The sequence below is a fragment of the Orbicella franksi genome, chromosome 2 (genome assembly GCF_964199315.1).
Source record: "Orbicella franksi chromosome 2, jaOrbFran1.1, whole genome shotgun sequence".
NCBI lineage: Eukaryota > Metazoa > Cnidaria > Anthozoa > Scleractinia > Merulinidae > Orbicella > Orbicella franksi.
Window position 1 is genome coordinate 29,425,124 of NC_138146.1, and position 18,578 is coordinate 29,443,701.

General features: G+C 38.9%; 3 protein-coding genes across 3 annotated transcripts in view; all 3 read left to right on the forward strand.

The window, feature by feature from the left end:
* LOC145469540 (ATP-dependent DNA helicase PIF1-like) overlaps positions 1-162 on the forward strand; it is a 1,513-nt gene extending 1,351 nt beyond the window's left edge. Inside the window, exon 1 of the mRNA XM_081453292.1 lies at positions 1-162. This exon is cut by the window's left edge and continues 1,351 nt beyond it. The gene's annotated coding sequence lies outside the window, so the exon portion shown is untranslated.
* A 36-nt stretch (positions 163-198) lies between these two features.
* Positions 199-1,440, forward strand: LOC145472775 (uncharacterized). The gene is made up of 2 exons (XM_081454982.1): positions 199-235; positions 428-1,440. Exons 1-2 carry the CDS (start codon positions 199-201, stop codon positions 1,438-1,440), a joined length of 1,050 nt encoding a protein of 349 aa, XP_081311108.1.
* Positions 1,441-3,363: 1,923 nt separating this feature from the next.
* Positions 3,364-17,591, forward strand: LOC145479152 (actin-histidine N-methyltransferase-like). Its single transcript, XM_081457424.1, has 14 exons — positions 3,364-3,469; positions 5,433-5,560; positions 6,381-6,476; positions 7,414-7,568; positions 8,410-8,482; positions 9,334-9,444; positions 9,886-9,966; positions 10,461-10,528; positions 11,387-11,445; positions 11,907-12,018; positions 12,844-13,085; positions 14,006-14,094; positions 14,559-14,722; positions 16,192-17,591. Exons 2-14 carry the CDS (start codon positions 5,458-5,460, stop codon positions 16,450-16,452), a joined length of 1,614 nt encoding a protein of 537 aa, XP_081313550.1. The 5' UTR covers positions 3,364-3,469; positions 5,433-5,457; the 3' UTR covers positions 16,453-17,591.
* Positions 17,592-18,578: the final 987 nt, after the last annotated feature.

Here is an 18,578-nt window from a genome sequence, read left to right on the forward strand (position 1 = left end):
ACAAACAAACATACATGTAAACATCTTCAAAATGTGAATTGTTTTAACATTTAGCAGTAAAAAACAAAACTAATTTCTAGAAAAGCAATTACAGTAAGTGATATTATATACACTTAACAGTAAGTTTGGCAACAGCTTATTTTCAGCTTGTTTTATTTCTTTTCCCGTACCTCATCGGAGTACAGACAGACTACAGCAATGGACCAGAAAAATCCTGAAGCAGCAAGCAGTGAAGGTAAGCCAGGACAAATCATCTAAAATAAAAACACACTTCACAGTAACAATTTAATAATTTATTATATTTCATTTGCAACACATTGAATTATTAAAGGTTTTCTCCACACACTTAACTAAACGCAGCTAACCATTAACTTAATACTTAGCAAAAAAATGAAATGATGCTTAAGTTGTTTTTATTTCATTGCAGAGAAACCTGATCAAATAATTGGTTACATACACAATGTATCTCCCATAAAAGAAGGCAACTTCTTCGACTTTCAAGTACAGTCAAAAGAAAAATACTTAAGAGGAGTTTGTTTTGCCCCTGCCAAGAGAGACCTTTTCCAGTCAGTACAAGATGGTGGCAGCCCTGTGAAAATAAAAAGATTTCGCATAGACCAAAAGAGCAACACAGATGACTTGCTCATGAGTGCTAATGTCGAAGTCCAACAGCTTACAGCATCACCATTTCCAAAAGTTGACATCCCCAGCAACTTCGAGCTAGGAATGCTGAAAACCATTGCTGCAGGTCAACTGATAACAGTCAAAGCAAAGGTTACTTCTCTACTAGAACCTAAAATACTCCAGACAAGTAGAGGAACTTTAAAAATGCTAGAAGGGCAAATTGTAGACACAAAAGGTTACTCTAAGATAGTATTTTGGGAGAAATTTTGTGAGCAAGTAGAAGAAGGCATGACATACATTTTTGAGAATGTACGAGTAAAGAAAGATGCCCTTACTAAGCAACTATATATAAATACTGCCAAAAGTGGCACTGCCATTAAGCAAACAGAGCCACATACTGATATTTTAGCTTTAGCACCGAGATTAACTGATGATTCTATCACTGCAACTGTGGAAGGATCTGTAGCAGGTGTAATTTCAACGTCCACATACGTGGCCTGTATAAAATGCAATAAGAAGATCGAACATGATGACACCTCAGACATTATTACTTGTAGTAATTGTAATATGCAACAGATGAAAGACTTTTGTCCCAGTCAGTATTATGCTCAAGTATTTTTCCTAACCACACCAAGGAAGGAAAAGTTGTCTCTTACACTTTTTAACAAAGTCATCTCGCAATTGTTTAACACAGAGGGTCTGACTGATCCTTCTAAGCATGACTTCGTTAAACTGTTACTGGCCTTAAACAACATTGTAGTTACCTACAATAAGCGTACCAAAGCAGTAACCCAAATTGTCCGACCAAATATATAGTCAATTTCCATCTTGACAAGCTATAGTTGACCTATACATGATAAGGCCCTTTGTTCATTACATGTTGCGTTAGGCAGTGTCACTCATCCTTCTAAAGATCAACACCAAGCTGTTACTAGCCTTGAAAAAAACATTGTATTTACCTACAATAAGAAAGTAACTTAAACTGTCAGACCAAATATATAGTCCTGATTAGTTCACCTATAGACGATAAGGCCCGTTGTTCATTGCATATTGACCTATACAAAACAGTACAGTTCACCTATACAAAACAACACTGTTCATTACATGTTGCGTTGAAATAAACGAATATGTTCCTTTTTACTCTTACAAGCATTTATAGGTTCAAAGTACATGTAACCATGTTGTTTAAGAAATAAAATAAGTTATATTTTTGTTGCAGTTCCCATTGTCACATTGACATACAAACACGCTACTAACGGCAGCACTCACTTCTCATTGAGAACTCCTAGTTATAATTTGTATCACGAAATTTGGATTGAACGAGACCTTGTCATGCTAGTTAGCCTGCGCAGCTGTCGTTTCCTTCTTTAGCGCGCGAAAGAGGTGAACGAAAAGATTGGTTTGTGCCTTCCAAGCTTTTCGTTCACCTCTCGCACTCTCGGGAAGGAATCGACTGCTAAGCAGGCTATATACAGGTTTAACTCCAGCCATTGCAATTTCTTGAAAGTTTAGAAACTAATAGCTTTCAAATCCGCCATGCGATAGTCATTTCCGTGATGGTGTTTTTCTTAAACTTTAGACTGGCACGTGATCAGTGTGCCAAGAATAAGGAAGGGTCAAAAATCGGGATTAAAAGGCTGGGGAAACACCCGTGTGGCACCCCCTCCCACCACGTCTCTGAGTTTAGTCTCCAGTCTTCGCGGCTCAACTCAGTCCATTCAAGTTGTATAGTGGGACTTCCAAACAAAGCAACTCGTACCAGTCCGCCTTGACCTGTCTGTGTTTTGGGAAGTCCCACTGTACAACTTTGCGTCCCAGCATGTTTGATTTTGTATCTTGTGACCGGATCGTGCAAAGGGAATATTCTCCGATTCTTTACGCCCAGAAAGTCATCATGTATAAGGGAGAATGTTACTGCCTGGAGATTTGGACGATGGCTTTCAAGGAAGAGGCATCTAAACATTTTACCTTATGATATCTGAAAAGTCACTAATTGCTTAAGAGGGTACATAATTGCCAAAAACCGGTCAACTACGATTGCTGTCAAACTCAAAACGGAGCTTGCTATCGAGAGGAATTGGGTAAATGTGATGGTCTTGCATAATATGACAGAGAATACCCCGTTTGACCAATCCATGTGTCCTGTCACAAGCAGTTTAATGGTCACTGGCATGTTAAAGGCTGTAATCAAAAGATCTGCCACGGCTATATTTACTATGAGATAATTTGTGACAGTTCGCATTTGCCTTTTTATAATAACGACGCATATGACCAACATGTTACCGATCAGTGAACTGAACATGATGATGAAGTACGCAATAGTCTTGAAAATTTGCTCAGTCGGTGAATCAGGCTCATATGTGCACCGCGGTGATGCAGAACTGGAATTCGTGACGTTGTTTCTCGTGTTTATGGTCAGGTTTGGGAAAGAAAGTGCTATTGATAAAAAGGAAGCAGGAAAGATTTCTCAAATAGTTAATAGTCTTTTGCTACTTCTCAATTCTAAGTGGTTTTTTTTTTTTTCGTGTTCATGGACCGGGACGGAGTCGAGCTCCATAAACTCGCAAAAAAAAGAACGATGCCAGTATCCTGCCATCTTGATCTCACAAGCTTGGTCAATAAAGGATTTATTATATGGCTTTCGGGGAAATTCTTCTTCCGAAGGGTGTTTTTAGCACGTCCGAGTACTGTTACGTTTTCCATTAGACTAGTACCAGTCTCTTTCTCAACTGCCACGGATGTAATTTTCAACATGGCGGCGAATGTGTAACTGAATCGCGTAACTGTACAACCCTTTCTCTAAAGGAAACAGATTCCTCAAAAAGGATATTCGTCTTCTGAAAAGGTCAGTATTGGATATTTACAAATATCTTGAGGTAGTGTGCACATATGAAATCCAAATTAGACTCGGTAAGCGAAAACACCTTTTTGCAATCTGCTTGTCAGTACAGAGGAAACTGAAAGTATGTTGAGTACTAGATCGAGTTGGCTGTCGAGAAACCGTGATGCAAATTTAATTAATTGTCATAGGTAATTACGGCACTTAAACTCAGCTCATCCACTCTAAGCCGTACACTCTGACTTCCGGCCATCAAATAGATTTGCAATTCCTTCTGTTCCTCTCCCTGTTAAGTGGGTTTATAATATAGGGACGTGGCCTCGCCTTTACATCAGATGCTAAGCGTCTTTTGTATCAGTGATGAAACAAAACTACACGCTCGTTAAAAATGTCTGCTATAGCAAACAGTAGATCCAGTTTCAATAAAAAAAACTATATTGCTTATGGAAATTGTCTGGAATAGAGTAATAACTTTCCCTATTTAGCCTGGACAGGGGTATCTTTTTCGGCATTTAGACTGGAACATGGTTGCAAAATTAGAATTTCTTGGGCTTGTACAGGATAAGAATTTTTATGGCCCAGCAGCATGCAGCCCCCAAATATTTTGGTAATTACCCCCTCTGGGAGGCATATGTAGGCAAAACTTAGTATTTTATGTCAGAAATTACATGCCAGTACTTTGGGGAAAGGTTTGCAATGTTTTTCTTTTTTGGGTATTCTAACTGGCATAGTTTTCCTCAATCATGATTGAAGGCTGTGGACAATGAGACTTTTTGAAGAAGAACAGGCTAGAAGCAAGGCACAGGAACTTTCCTGATTGGAAAGGATGTACTAAGTGTTCTTTTCATAGGCTACAGAGAGAGTTTTTCATTGGTGAAGGTGTCATGTCACATGCACCTTGTAATCTGTCTTGGCAGTCAGTCCACTGAGGGGCAGCAACAAATGGCGGCTCTAACCCAATGATTTTGACTTGGAGGCAAATTATTACATGTACAATAAAGTACCATGCTGCATCAATTATTCTAGTTCCTATTCTTCCAGAGAGAGGAAAAAAGATGAACGAAAGAACACCATTAGGGTCCATTTGTTCATAGGGTGGATAGTGTAGGTTTTGTAAACACTTATCTCCTGGATAGCGATTTATCTGGTGGATAGCTTATAATCACTCTTTGAAAAATTTGGCCCAAAAGAAAAATATTGCAAATACAAAAATGGTGAAGAGAAACTCTGCGAAGAAGGTGATTCTTTTAAATTTGACCTCTAACAATTGTTAGACCAAGGCATAATGGTCAATTTATGTAATAACACTTTCTAAGAGTATAGCACATGTCTTGTGTCTTTTAAAAGCAAGTTGATTGGCTGGCCAAGCCGAGTCTGAGTTAATTCAGATGTCTTGATCACATGATAGATTCATGTTATATACAGCATAAAATGATGGTAAAATGATAATTATTATCATTTTACCATTTTGACCTGTGCAAGCTATACCATTAGCACTTTTTAGTTAACATGTTTTAAGGCTAACTGATATGCTTAGAACTTCATCACTTGGGTGTCCTGAAAACTCAGATCATGAAACTCAAACTCTCTGGGTGTCTTGAAAACTCAAACCCAAAAAATAAAACAAATTTACACTGCCAAATTGCCATGGGTTGCTGTAAGTGAACACCGTAAGTGTTTTATGCCATCAAAAGATGGTGGCATGAAACAAAGCATGAAAAGCCATTTATTTGGAGGTTTGAATCTGAGTTTTCAAGCTGTGGGTTTACGAGACACCCCTCATCTCTTGCCAGCCTTCAGTCAGCTATCTGACCAATCCCCACTGACTTAGGCATTTGACTTAGAATTAAATTTCACTTGAACATTGATTTATTCAGCTGCAAGTAGAATGGCTGCAGCTCACAGATTTAGGACAATCTGTGGTTAATAACATAAATATACAATAAACATGCATACTTTCTGATTATAGCAAGTTAAGGATATTCTGCTAAACGATGGGAAAGAAAGGGAGAAGAAAAGCCCAGCAGAGTCCATCTGAAGCACGTGAGCATGTCACAGATAAGGAGGTGCAAACTCTTTGTCAAAAAATATTTGAGAGTAAGTCATAACAATCTTAATTTGTACCATCAATCTCTGTTTTTTTTTTTCAAGAACAAATTATTTTTTTATTCAGTAATTCTAATAATGAGTCTCAAAACAAAAAGTGAGGAGTCCATTGAATACGTGGATGTGATGGAGTGTCACCATGCTCCCATTGCATTAACAGAGTGCAAATGTTATGTGATGCATAAAACAACTGCAAATTTTCTCTTATCTCTAACTAACTCCATTTAGATAAAGGAGGAACAGGTTGCTTGGTCCTCATTACAAAATGCAATGCAAAGCACTCTTTGAACAAAGTCTGCATTTCATGATCATGTGAACTACATTCTTTACAGTAAATTAGCTACATTTTATCAACTACTGCTGTACACTCCGATGTTCATACATGTATATGTGGGCTTGCTGAAATATATGTGTGAAATGAACGCACTTTTGAATAATTATATCTTATATATTTGTTTTAAAATTAGGAGAAAAAGTTATACAAATTTATACATGAGCTATAGGGGCATAAAATGTAAAATATCGATGCAGTATGTTATGGAATATTGTCTGATTTAGTTAACTTAGCCTATGGCCTAATGTCAGTCACCTATCAGGCAATGTACCACTCAGTTTTGCAAGATATAATCTTAGTCCATAACAGTGTGTTTCCCTCAGGGTTGTCAAAAGTAGCTGGCTGTTAGCAAAAATCATCCTGATGTCATGATCTTGGCCGGCTTCTCTCCTTGGAAATTCGTCTGATTCTATTAGCCATCTGCTTAATTTAAAATGTATTATTAATAGAATTTAAATTAAATGTCTTTAGTGATAGTTATATCTCTAGAAACCCCCGTATTACCAGTCAAGCAATGGGAAGAACATCTAAAGCTTCGTGAAATGGTGGAAAAGATAAGAGAAAGACAAGTGGGTATGTAAACTCTACAGAATATTAATAACAGAAAAAAATATCCAGTTGATAGGAAAATATAGATATGACCAGATATGGTATTATCAGTAAATCGATTAAACTACTTTGTTTGTTTAATATGTTACATGTGCATGTGTGTACGTATGCTGGCCTATTATGAACTGTTTTTTTTTTTTTGTTTAAATGATGCTGTTTTAAAGCATTTTCAGTACATTTATCTTATTACCCAAGTGCATTTACTCTAATGGGAGACTGTGCTCTGAGGTCTTACAGTACAAACCCTGCTGTGTAATCAAGTTTGGTTAATAAGAGATCAGTATTACACAACTGAAAATGGCTCAGATAAATAGTCCACAATATTAGACTGAAAAACACCATAAACTTAAGTGTGCTACAGTATTTTGATTTGAAACTGACTCACTGTTTAGTTGCATCTAGAGCTGATGTTTTCAGAAACGAGAAATGAATGTTGCAAAAGTTCTAAGAAAAATTTGAAAAGAATCTCAGTATTACACGTGTTACTTAATTAATTTACAAACTAAAGTAAACCATAAAACTGCAGGAAAATGTTTCATGATGGTTGTGCTGGATTATTAATTTTGGTCCCATAATTGGAAAATACTGGACTGGCAATAGAGCAATCTGATTGATTGATTGATTGATTGATTGATCGATTGATTGAATGATTGATTGAATGATTACATTTATTTGCCCTATGAACCAGCTTTACCTTGTAATAAAGCATTAAGGTGGCTGGCAACAGTTTAAAGAACTTTCCAGCAGTCATACACATGATCTTTGACAGATCAATACTAACCACATTTTATTAACTGATCACATAAATGGGCAATCATTGGTGACTAACTTGCTGGAAATGGTTACCAGCCATCTCAAAGTATCAAGACTGTACTAATACAGTTTGACTTATGCTTTGCAGACCAAACTTTATTTGAAAAATTAGATCACTCCCGGAAAGATCACATTGCAAGTTTCACCCAGTGGTTTAATGAGAATGGTGGCAAAGCAGAACATGTGCTAATTGACGACTTTGGTCAACAAGGACTTGGTCTGAAAGCTGCCAATGATATGAAGGTGATGTCTTCATCTTGTCACATACACGCATCTAATTTATCATTTTTGGTGACATGGGGTAAATATCCACATGGAAAAAAATATCCATTTACCCATGGAACATGAAACAGTATTCTGATAAACACGACATGGCAAAGTCTATTAACTGGGAATCACCAGTATTTTGAAAAGCAAAAAGAAAATTAAAAAAGATCTACAGCTATCGTGTTTACACTTTCTAAAATCAAAATCATTTTTGTGGTTTGGCTTTCATGTATGACATTCTGATATAAGATAAAACAAATAAGTAAATCACAGCGTGCAAAGAAAGCCATGACTGATGGCTGGTGGATTTTTCAGTTACTGGTAGGCTAGTGGATTATATATTGTTCCCTCAATTGCCTATCCTAGCACACCAAGGGGCAAATCTGTGGTGGTGAGGGAAAGTTGAAACAACAGGGAAAAAAAATCTGCAAAAAGGCAGTTTATATTTTAGTTCACCTTCTCTCCAACTTTTTTGGCAGACTTTTCCCTGCCATTTTAACTTTCCCTCACCCCAACAGACTGTCCTAGGAAGTTTCTTGGCAATATTTTTAAAGAAGTATAAATTACAGGACTACTATAATGGCGGGTGAGGGGTAGTGAGAATGACTTTCAGGCTATTGGTAGCACATCATAGTTAGAGCTTTCCTTTTTTGGTTTTCTCTGCACCCTGAAATCATCTTATTTTGGTGTTATGGTATTTTAGCCCTTCTTTGCTAAATGGGGACACTAAGGAACAAATAAGTTAAGGATCAAGTACTTTTTCAGTGGTGAATCTCTTGGTTTACCAACAGACTATGTTGACTGTTTTTGTCCTCAGGCAGGAGAGCTTTTCATCACCATACCAAGAAAATTGACAATATCGGCAGAGACTGCAAGAAACTCGGAACTAGGTAGTGTTTAGATAGATATTTCTGAGTTGGACAATTTCTTTTATTTTCTCACTCTTCAAGGTGGCTGGAGCTGGGATACCATCTCCTTCTCTTCTCTCTTCCATTTAGAAGGAATCTATGCAATCTGTGCTTTCCTAAAGTGAACTGTTTATGGTTGGTATTTTGAAAGATAAGAGACTGGGAAGTTTTGATTTAAATCAACCCCCCCTAAAAATGTTATAAATACACCCCATCTCCAAAGAAAATACCTTCTAGAACACAACTCACTATACCCCCGACCCCGCTTGTACCGACAAAAAAATTTCTAAAGGAAACAGGGAGCCTCATTATAGAACCTGACAACTATTTTCAATTCTCCCTTTTCTTTTAAAAAATCTGTTGCACCACCTTTTAACTCTAATATTCTTTCCCTAGTGGGAAATGATCAATGTTCAGTGTTTGATTCAACCTCATTAATACAAATCTGTTCATGTCAATGGGTGTATGATTAATGTGCAATCAGGGGACTTCCATTATTGTAAGAGCATATTGCAAGGGAGGGATGAAGTGGTGTTCATTATACAGTCGGTGACATTTATGACTAATTAGCAGTCAGTTATCTGGCCCCGGTTGTTCGAAGGCTTGATAACGCTATCCACGGGATAAACCGCTATCCAGTGGAGACGTTTTGAATAAACAAACCACACTATCCACTGGATAGTGATTTATCTTGTGGATAGCGTCATCCACCTTTTGAACAACCCGACCCGATGTGCAGGTTTTAAAGAACAATTTTAGCAATAGCAGCCTGCTTTCTATCCATAGACATTTAGGTAGCAAACATTACCCTAGTTGTTCTCTTCTCATTCCAGGACCCCTGATTGAGAAGGATAATATCCTGAGAGTGATGCAAAATGCCTGTCTGGTCCTTCACGTGTACTGTGAAAAACTCAAGAAGAACTCTTTTTGGAAACCATATCTTGGTATCCTTTGGAAGATGATACCTAGAATTGTGTAGTTTACGTGGGTCAGTCGAAAGAAATATTTTTAGAATCAATTTTCAGTAGACGGAATAAGCACTTACCACGTAGTCCTGGAAAAATAAGCTCTGGTGCTATGGACTACTTGACCCAACACAGACTTTACCTTACTTCTGCAAGCTTACCTACATGTATTGGGATGGATGGGCAGTGAGCACTGTCTGTAAGCACTGTTTGTAAGCACTGTCTGTAAGCAGCAACATGAGCGAAATGGCTTGACATGGAGCTCGACCAGGGTTCGACTACAAACCACCCTGACCACTCTTCATCAGATAATGGAATCCGTTTTTCAGCATCATCTCAAGGTTAATATACTTGTAGCTTAAATTGCATCAACTTTGGTCATATTCGATCAAGTTCCCTTGACTAGCAGTTGTATTGTAGATGTTCTTCCAACTTCATATTCAACGACTTTGTACTTCACTGTTGAGGAGATGCAGGCATTGAAAGGATCTCCAGCATTTGGTAGGAAATTCTAATTCTTCTTAACAAAGGTTGCAGAAGTCTTAAGTCTTCAGTCTAATAGGTTCGACCACAGTTATCCCAAGCTTTTTACATGGGCTTCGTTATACGATATTGAAAACCAGCAGCCTAAAACACCACAGTTGATGCAAGTAATACACAGAGGAAGAATCGATGGAAATTCATTTTTACGGTATTTCCTTTTCAGATTTCCAACCGAAGGTGTTAGCATGTTCGTTATACTCCCATACAGTCGTTAGATGACATTAACGCCGTTTCGTAAGTCGTAATGGTTTAACTTCCCCAAGGAAATGTTGTTAGGATACCTGTGGTTGGACTACATAAAACAGTTATTAAATATCGCATTTTTGGAAAGTTGAGGGTTTAAAGGGGCACTGTAACATGTGCAACCTCAAAAATTAAAGGACATTAGTCTTCTTTCCTGGAAACCCAGATGTAATAGAAAGCGTTCACTGACACTCTCTGATCTATTTTAGGTGAGGCTCTCAAGCTTTACAGAAATATTGCACGCCAATATGCTTATCTTTACCAGCGACTTCAGCAGGTAGGTGTGACGCGTTAGAAAATGTGTGAGAAGTGATACCTACTCAAAGCTTTGTGACAAACCTCGAGCTCTGTCAGGTGGAATTTGCGTTGTTTGAACGAAACGCAAAACATTTTGCGTTTGTAAGAAACGCAAAACATTTTCCGTGTTTCTACAGTATTTTAGTATTAATCTACTAGCGTTCTATCAAGAATGCCGTTCTCTGATTGGCTACGCTACTCACTATCTATTCTTTTATAGATAGTGAGTGGCTTGGCAAAGTGTAGTTGTTAACAAAATGACGGCCAACTTGAGTTTTCGAAGTGTCTCTGAAAATAATTTAGTTAAAGTTTTGAACGAGTACTAGATTTATGCTAAAAGACTGAAACAATAAGATTATTCGCTCTCGATTTCTGTTCATGATAGTTATAAATCTCAAGCTCATAATCTAATTGTTAATTAGAGTGCAGTGGCTGAAGGTCGTCCACATAATAGCAATGTTTTCTGGATTCTCCAATGTTTCGCGATAATGTTACGACAATGTTACGGGATAATTTAATTCTCTAGAACACTAAAGAAAGGATTCTGACAGTGATGTGATTTTTCAATGAACCGATAAATGCGTGCACAACTGCAAGTTTCAAATAACAATTCAATTCGCGCGATTTTGCTAAAACATGAAGTTTAATACTACATTGAGAAAATATTGGAAATCGTTATTTGAAGGAAATCTAGTTAGAATTCTACTAAAACAATTAGACCATTCGCTTTCGATTACTATGAGATGATACTCATAATCTAATGGTTAAACAGGAGTACGCAGATAAGTACGGCTTTAAGCACACATGTTCTTACTGTGGTTTCTAACTCTGTTTATAGGTTTGTCCAGAGACAGCCAAGCTCCCACTGAGGAGGAATTTTACTTTTGATGACCACAGGTACATGTATGTGCACTGTACTTCTATGTAGGAGTTCTTTTGGAGTGCTGTGTATAAACCCTTTCCCCTTTTACCTATACAACCCTCTTTCGCCCAAATTTTCTTGAGTCTCATACAATTCACCAAATGTTTGACCCAAAGCGGTTGTTTTTGCGGCCTTTGCAAGCTTAAGAGATCCAAACCTGCTCGAAGCAGCTTGGTGTTAAGTCATTTGATGTATTAAAAACCCTTCAATTAATATGAAAAACAAAACTGAACCAGACTCGACGGCACGGGGATTGTTGTCTTTGTTTGCTTTGGTTTTGAATTGTGGGACTACCGCAGTCATAGACAGGAGCAGGCGCGGACAATAGTCTATTTCTTATAAGTGAATAATTAATTGTTAGTACATGGAGCAGTTTTTGTGTTTTTTTTTGTTTTGTTTGATTTTCCTGTTTTGTGACTGCTGTTTACATGCACAGATGGGCAGTATCAACTGTTATCACTCGTCAAAACAAGATCCCAAGTACCACAGGTGAACCAACTCTGGCGCTTATTCCGATGTGGGACATGTGTAACCACTGTCATGGCACGGTATGGCGTTATGTACTTAAAAATCATTTTGTTTTTTTACCTTTACATTGAATGAAGTCAAAAGGCTATCCAAGGAAAACGTCCGAGGCTTATTGTCAAATGGTGTAACCTTGGTCGGAAAAGAGGGGGCTTTTTCGTGTACAGAGAAGCAGACTATAGGAGGACGCAATTTCCAGGTTGGGGTGGACCACAAAAAAGGCCTGCAGCCTTCCGTATGGGAAACCTAGTTTGAGGGTCGTGGTTTCATGTCACGTTAGCAGCAGTAGGAACTTAAAGATCCCAGAACGCGGACGTTATCAATAACGCCGTAGCAGCGTGGGGCCTGTGTCGAGGACGCCTTGTTCGTGGCGGGAAAAAATAGGGAGCTTAAGCAGCGACGAAGCTGCCGAGGACGACGCCTGGTCAGAAATGAATTTATATGTTGCCAGCGAAATTTGCAATTGTCTAGATCTGTTCAGTACGCCAATGGCTCTAAAAACGGCTCAGGCTAAATATACAACAACAGCGTTCAACTCCAAATGGAAAGGCGAAAAATTAGTCGTTGTAGGTCGCGTTCCTCAGACTACGCAGAACTTAGTCATTTCACGTTCTTGTTTGCAGAGGACGGCTAAGAAATGTACAAAGATTTATAACGCACGCGCAAAGCTGTTGTTTTGCTCTTTAAACTTTTTGATATGTGACGTACTCGTTGCTGTCGTCGTCGTGGTTTGCTTAAGCTCCCTATACACTGTATATTTTTCTTTTTACCGTAACATCACTGTAGAACCTCTTTATCCACTAATCATAACAAACGGCTTTGTTTTTCATCCTCATTCGTGTACCCAGATAACGACTGGCTACGATATGGCCGAAGACAGCTGCAAGAGCCTAGCCGTGAAGGACTTCAAGGCCGGTGAACAAGTGTGTATATTTTACGGAGAACGTTCTAACGCGGACCTCTTGGTTCATAATGGGTTTGTGTTTGAGGACAACATACATGATAAAGTTGGCATTCAGCTCGGTGTCAGTAAGAGTGACCCACTGTTTCAGAAGAAGGAAAAACTACTGAGCTTTATGAGAATGACGGCGTAAGTTGTGAAATGTTCTGGTTTCTTGTTTCTCTTTGTTAGACTGATAGACTTGCCGTACGACAAGCTCACAAGAGCTCCAAGCGGTGAAATGAAATGTAAGTTGTGGCAAGCGCCAAAAAAATTTGCCATAGGCTGAGAAAATAACATTCGCTCCTTTTGCTCTAGGATATAGCCGGTGTGCTACCAAACAAAAGCTTGTGAAAAGCTTCATTAAGTCAGCAAGATTGCTTTCTTAAGAGACCCACTCAAGCAGAGTACGGAAAGTGACCAATGTGGTTTGCATACCCTCTCAGACTTTTTTGTGACCATTCTAGAAGCTTTTCGTCCAAATTTAACGTCATCAAAATTTTAAAATATGAAGCGCCCTCTTTCAAAAGCTGTATTTTTTTTTGAACTTTTTAGTGTTGGCATACTCTCCTGCCTCTACACTATGATTAGACTACTTGCCTTGTTTTAGAAATATGACAGGTTGGCTGCGCATTTTCTGGGCCAGAATGGCAACCCACATAATTTTTTTACTCTATCCATAGCGGGCATTAATTGGAAGGGTAAAATAAACAGCACCAATCAGTCAGGATATTTTGTTATTTTTTAGACCCTTAGATGAAGTGTTTATTTTGGCACCCATGTTGGTGTACAGAGGAAAGTCATCAACATGGCGGATGAATACACAGTTTTCTCTCTGGCGAAATATGCTCTCGCTAAAACCTCGTCATAAGCATGTCAGGCTTCAAAACTTGTGCAAATTGATTTTTTTTTTAACCTAAATCCTACAATGCAATCTGCGATCGTGCGTTCTTTTCAGTTTTTCGAGGTGGCCGAAATAAAGAACGCCCGATCTTTAACGTCCGTGCAAGTGACCCTTTTGCAGCTCGTGTATGTGGATTCACCAAAGAAAAAATGTATTTCATTTGCAGGTCTAGTCACTGGTATTCAATTCCATGCGGTGATGATCCGATTGGCCCTGAGTTAGTGACCTTCCTAAGAGTGTTTTCGATGGGTGAAGGTATGAACTGCAGGGAGTGAAAATAGAATGTGGTAGTGTATGAGAAAATACTGTTTAAAAATAACTTCTGGAGCGCTGGAGTACTAATGGAGTGAATAATTGACAAGTGTGAGCAAACTTCACTTACAATTTTCTGTTGTAAATTTTTTCATCTCTCTTTCCTTTGAGGTGAGAGCTGTCGAGGCTGAAGGCCGAATCAACTATCACCTCAAAGAATCGAGAACGAATAATCTAACTGTTAAATAGAAACACACTCATGAAACAGTAAGCAGCTGTCTACGGCCCGTGTTCCCACACCAAGTCTCATTCTGCCAAACTTCTTCTTGTGTTTTTAGAACTGTTTTCTATTTACTTAACTAAAGTCTAATACATGTCAGAAGCCAAAGGGATCAGATTAGTGTTGTAGCATTACTTAATTGTATTTTTTCTTTAAAACTACGTACGTGTAAATCTATTTATTGCAGATGAGTTGAACGAGTGGCTTGAAAAAGCTAGTGAAAACAGCATTGAATTGAAGACACTTTCGGCGGTGTATTCCTTTGTCAGGCAGGAGACTGAAATCAAAAGTTGGCAGTTCATAGAAACCCGGCTTTCCTTGCTTCTTGGACAGTACAAAATATCTGATGCGGTAAGTCTGTTGCATGAATGGGTAGATAGTGCAAAACATGGGTCTGGTGACAAGTTTGAGTCTCAGGTAGCCCAAGCTCTCGTCAAGCTCAGTGCGTGAGCGTCATCATGTTTCGAAATAGCGACAATATAAGAGTTCGGCCCTTACATTTCGTAGTTAGTAATGGGCCTTTTCGGCGGTACGGTGGCCATTTTGAATTGTGTTGTTTCAAATAGCTATTATGGTATGCTTAGGGGGCAAATACATAATAACTTCCCTCCTGAGCATCCCATAATAGCTATTTGAAACAATAAAATTCAAAATAGCCGCCGTATCGCTGTGTAAGGGATCCTTAAGTATGGAAAATACTGCTGTCGCTTGTAAATGTACGAAATTAGACGTAAAGTTCTCCTTTGAACTCTCGTATGTCGTCATCTTGTCGTTTTGTATGGTTTTACTGCGTTGTAAAGCGGAGGATTTTAAAAAGTCGTTTTCTGAGCAAGGTGGTTTTCCAACCAGAAAAAGCCGTAATCCTATAACGCTGTAAAACCATAAGAAGGACAACTTCTAAACTCGTACATTTATAATCGACAGCACTATTTTCCTTCCAATCTCTTACCCAACGGCGGTCATGACGAATTATTCACTAGGAGATGTAAAGGCCGAACTGGTACATTGTCGCTATGACGCTCGGGTAAGATTGAACTTGGGATGCGTTGAGTAGGGCTGGGTTGACACTATGAAACGTCGGATGTGATGAGTCTAGCAACAAGGTTGGATGGGTAATATGAAATTTCAAATGCGGTGAGTTTGGCAGCAGGGATGGTTAGCACCCTTAAATGTCGGATGTGTACGTGGTTAGCGTGATGGAAGAATTTGTAAACTTTGCAAAACACTAAATGCGATGAATATGGCAGGAGAAGTGGGTGGATCATTTTAATAATTACACGCCTAAGTTAATCAATCGACCAATCAGATTGCTCTATTATAGCACGAATGTTTTAATGTTATTGAAATGGACACTGCTCCGAATAATTCCGTGCAGTTTTCTTGTAGATTTATAGCTTTTTTTTTCTAGCATGCCCTATTCTCCTATGTTGTTCTTTTGCTCTTCTTTTTCTAAGGTGGTCAGTAATCAGAATTTCAAGTTTGAAGTTTACTACGTCTTTCTAGTTCGTGATCGGGAATTCTTTTCGAAACATTTTCAGTCGGGTAATAAATCCCATGTTTACCGGGATTGACTGGGAACATATTGGTCCTTACCTCTTTTGGACGTATCGCATAGTACTCGGTCCCATTACGGCCCCGAGGTTAGGTAAGAAGATAAGTACATCCCACGTGATGAGACTAGTGCCAGGGATGGGTCAATGGTAAAACAATGACGAGTTATTGGTTTGCGTAGCACCTTTAGCATTAATTGATAGTCTGAAGACTAATGTAGTATTTAGTTTGGTTTAATTGTTTGGTATTCCTTTTGTTCTATTTCGCAGGAAGAACGTGAGTCACTGGAGAGTGCAGAGATTTCAAACCACAAAAAGCTGTGCATTAAGTTGAAAAGAGCGGAAAAAAGGGTGCTGGAGAAAGCCTTGAAATTCGTGTCTACTACCAGGAACAAAACTGCGGAGACTCGGTTGGAAACAGGCAGACATTGTGACAATGAACTTGATGAAAGGCAAGCAAACACGACCTCAAGCGATGTGATGGATGATACAACTTCTGCTGCGGAGCAACTTTGTATTAATGGAGAATAGAATAGTGTGGTACCGAACGAGTTTTGGTCTGAAGTAGTCTGTTATAAGACGGTGTAAAGGCGAGGGAGTGAATCACTACGAGGACTTTCTTCAGATTTTAATTCTCTCTCTACGAGGTAGCGGCTCCCTTGTGTTGCATGGGGTGTTACAGTAGATCTGGATTTCAAAGCTGCTTCTGTATTGGTTTTTTTATTGTCCCTTTTAATTACTTGCCAATTCACCGTTCTACTCAGGCGCCAGTTGGCCCACTCAACTGGTGCTTATGTTGATTGACATTGTAATGAGCGTCTATGAGTATTGTTACTCTCTCTGGATGGAGTGATGTAAAAGCAAGGCCAGAACTATGTGAGAACAAATTACCCATCTCTTAATTCAGGTAACAGTAGATGACTTCTCTCCACGCCCCTACGTAAACTAGGAGTGTGATCGCTTTCGAGCAAAATTCACTTAGCGGGAAACATTGCAAAATATGGCACATTTTCGTTTAAGCAGTACAGAATGTTCTCCCCGCTAACTTTTGACATCACGCATTTATAATTACCTGGCCGCTGATTCGATGGTTCCCAGAACCTTGGTCAACCCTCTGTTGCGCTATGAAGTGATTGTTAAGGAACTAAGCTGGAATACATGCACAAGTCTATGTGCGAACATGAACAATCTTGTTAACTTGTTACTTTCAAAGGTTCTTCATCTACAAGCTCCTTTGCAAGGAATCATGATGAAACGTACGAGATAAGTTCATTGGCATCGAATTTGAAGACTATCAATCGGTCTAACTGAGCCCTCGGTTGGAGGAGTGGATGTGTGCAGCGGTCAGGATCAAGGGCTGCTTGGGATAAGACACTGTACTTACACACACAGTCACTGTAGCTCAATCCACCCAGGAGGATAAACTGACAACATACTGAGGGGAGGGGTGGGCGTGATAATAACCCACAGTGAATTAATATCCCAGCCGGGGAGGAAAAGCAACATTCCCAGCCGCGCCATTTTGGAAAAAACAGGATAACGTCTTTCTTACGTTCTTATGCGATTTTAAATGCAGTCTGTCATTTATCGATACTACAGCAAACTATTAAAACCGAGTACGTAATCAATTAAGTACGCAAAGTTTGACTGTATTTGTGAAATAGGTCTCGTAGCCACAGGAGCCATAATCGGGGACGGAGACCGTAAGTCTCGGGATTCGCGCGAACCTATGATATGGGACAATTTTTCTATTTTTAGAACAAATTGCGCCATCCTGACGTCATATATCCGCGCGGATTCACGCACATGTCGGGGGCTCTCGCGTGCATGTTGTCACGTTGCGTGATCAAATGGTGAGAGGTGAGAGATTCTCTCGCGTATTTTTCACAGCGATGGCAAGGAATAAGGCAGGGAAACGAGCCAGGGCGCTTAATTGTAGTTTTATGCTCTGAGCTAACGGAAAAGGTGGGTTTTTTAGGGTCGAAAACAAGACTTCAATCTCGCGCTGGGAACGGAATAATAAGATCTGCTAACGCTAGTTGTAAGCTTACGCGTATGTTTTTGTGTTTGTTCTGACTTAAGAATATAGCAAGAAAACTCTCTACTCTGGTATCGAGTTCATTTGTGAGTTTCTCAGACAATGGTTCATCATAACCAAAAAATGTTTCAATGGTTTCTTATTGTTTCTGCTTGCATTGTTTGGTGAGTTTGCAAAAGTTTTTGAAAGGAAAGTCTGACGCGTACAATTAGCTCATTTGCACAGTGCAGCTTGTGCACTTTCAAGTCCGAGTCGGTGCTTTCAATTGTCAACAAATCTCGACAAAGATTTCTTTCGTTATCTTTTGTGCTGAGATGCTGTAACAAATTTCACAAACGCAAAAAAGGCTACTAACATCATGTATGTTTCTTCAACATAAGCATAGTGAAGTTTTACGCTGCGAAAATGAAAATAGACAAGGAGTTTTGATATAAACTCGATCAACAAAATCGAAATCGTTATTCCAAGTTGATTAAAGAAAGCGTCATCGTAACTTTGCTGATTATTTCTGCTTTATTCACATATTTTCAGCTCAGCTTTTAATATGTTCGCAAACATTTATCAATCGTAAACATATTTAAAAACTATAGTTATTGTTTGAGTTCGATGTACGCTTTCA

What these genes read in the sequence shown, in the direction of transcription:
- LOC145472775 (XM_081454982.1), top strand. Translation starts at nt 199, where the DNA reads ATGGACCAGAAAAATCCTGAAGCAGCAAGCAGTGAAG. An exon ending in TGAAGCAGCAAGCAGTGAAG is followed by an intron (nt 236 to 427) that starts GTAAGCCAGGAC and finishes ATTTCATTGCAG; the next exon opens with AGAAACCTGATCAAATAATT.
- LOC145479152 (XM_081457424.1), top strand. Translation starts at nt 5,458, where the DNA reads ATGGGAAAGAAAGGGAGAAGAAAAGCCCAGCAGAGTCCATCTGAAGCA. An exon ending in AAGCTGCCAATGATATGAAG is followed by an intron (nt 7,569 to 8,409) that starts GTGATGTCTTCA and finishes TTTTGTCCTCAG; the next exon opens with GCAGGAGAGCTTTTCATCAC. An exon ending in AGCTTTATGAGAATGACGGC is followed by an intron (nt 13,086 to 14,005) that starts GTAAGTTGTGAA and finishes TTTCATTTGCAG; the next exon opens with GTCTAGTCACTGGTATTCAA.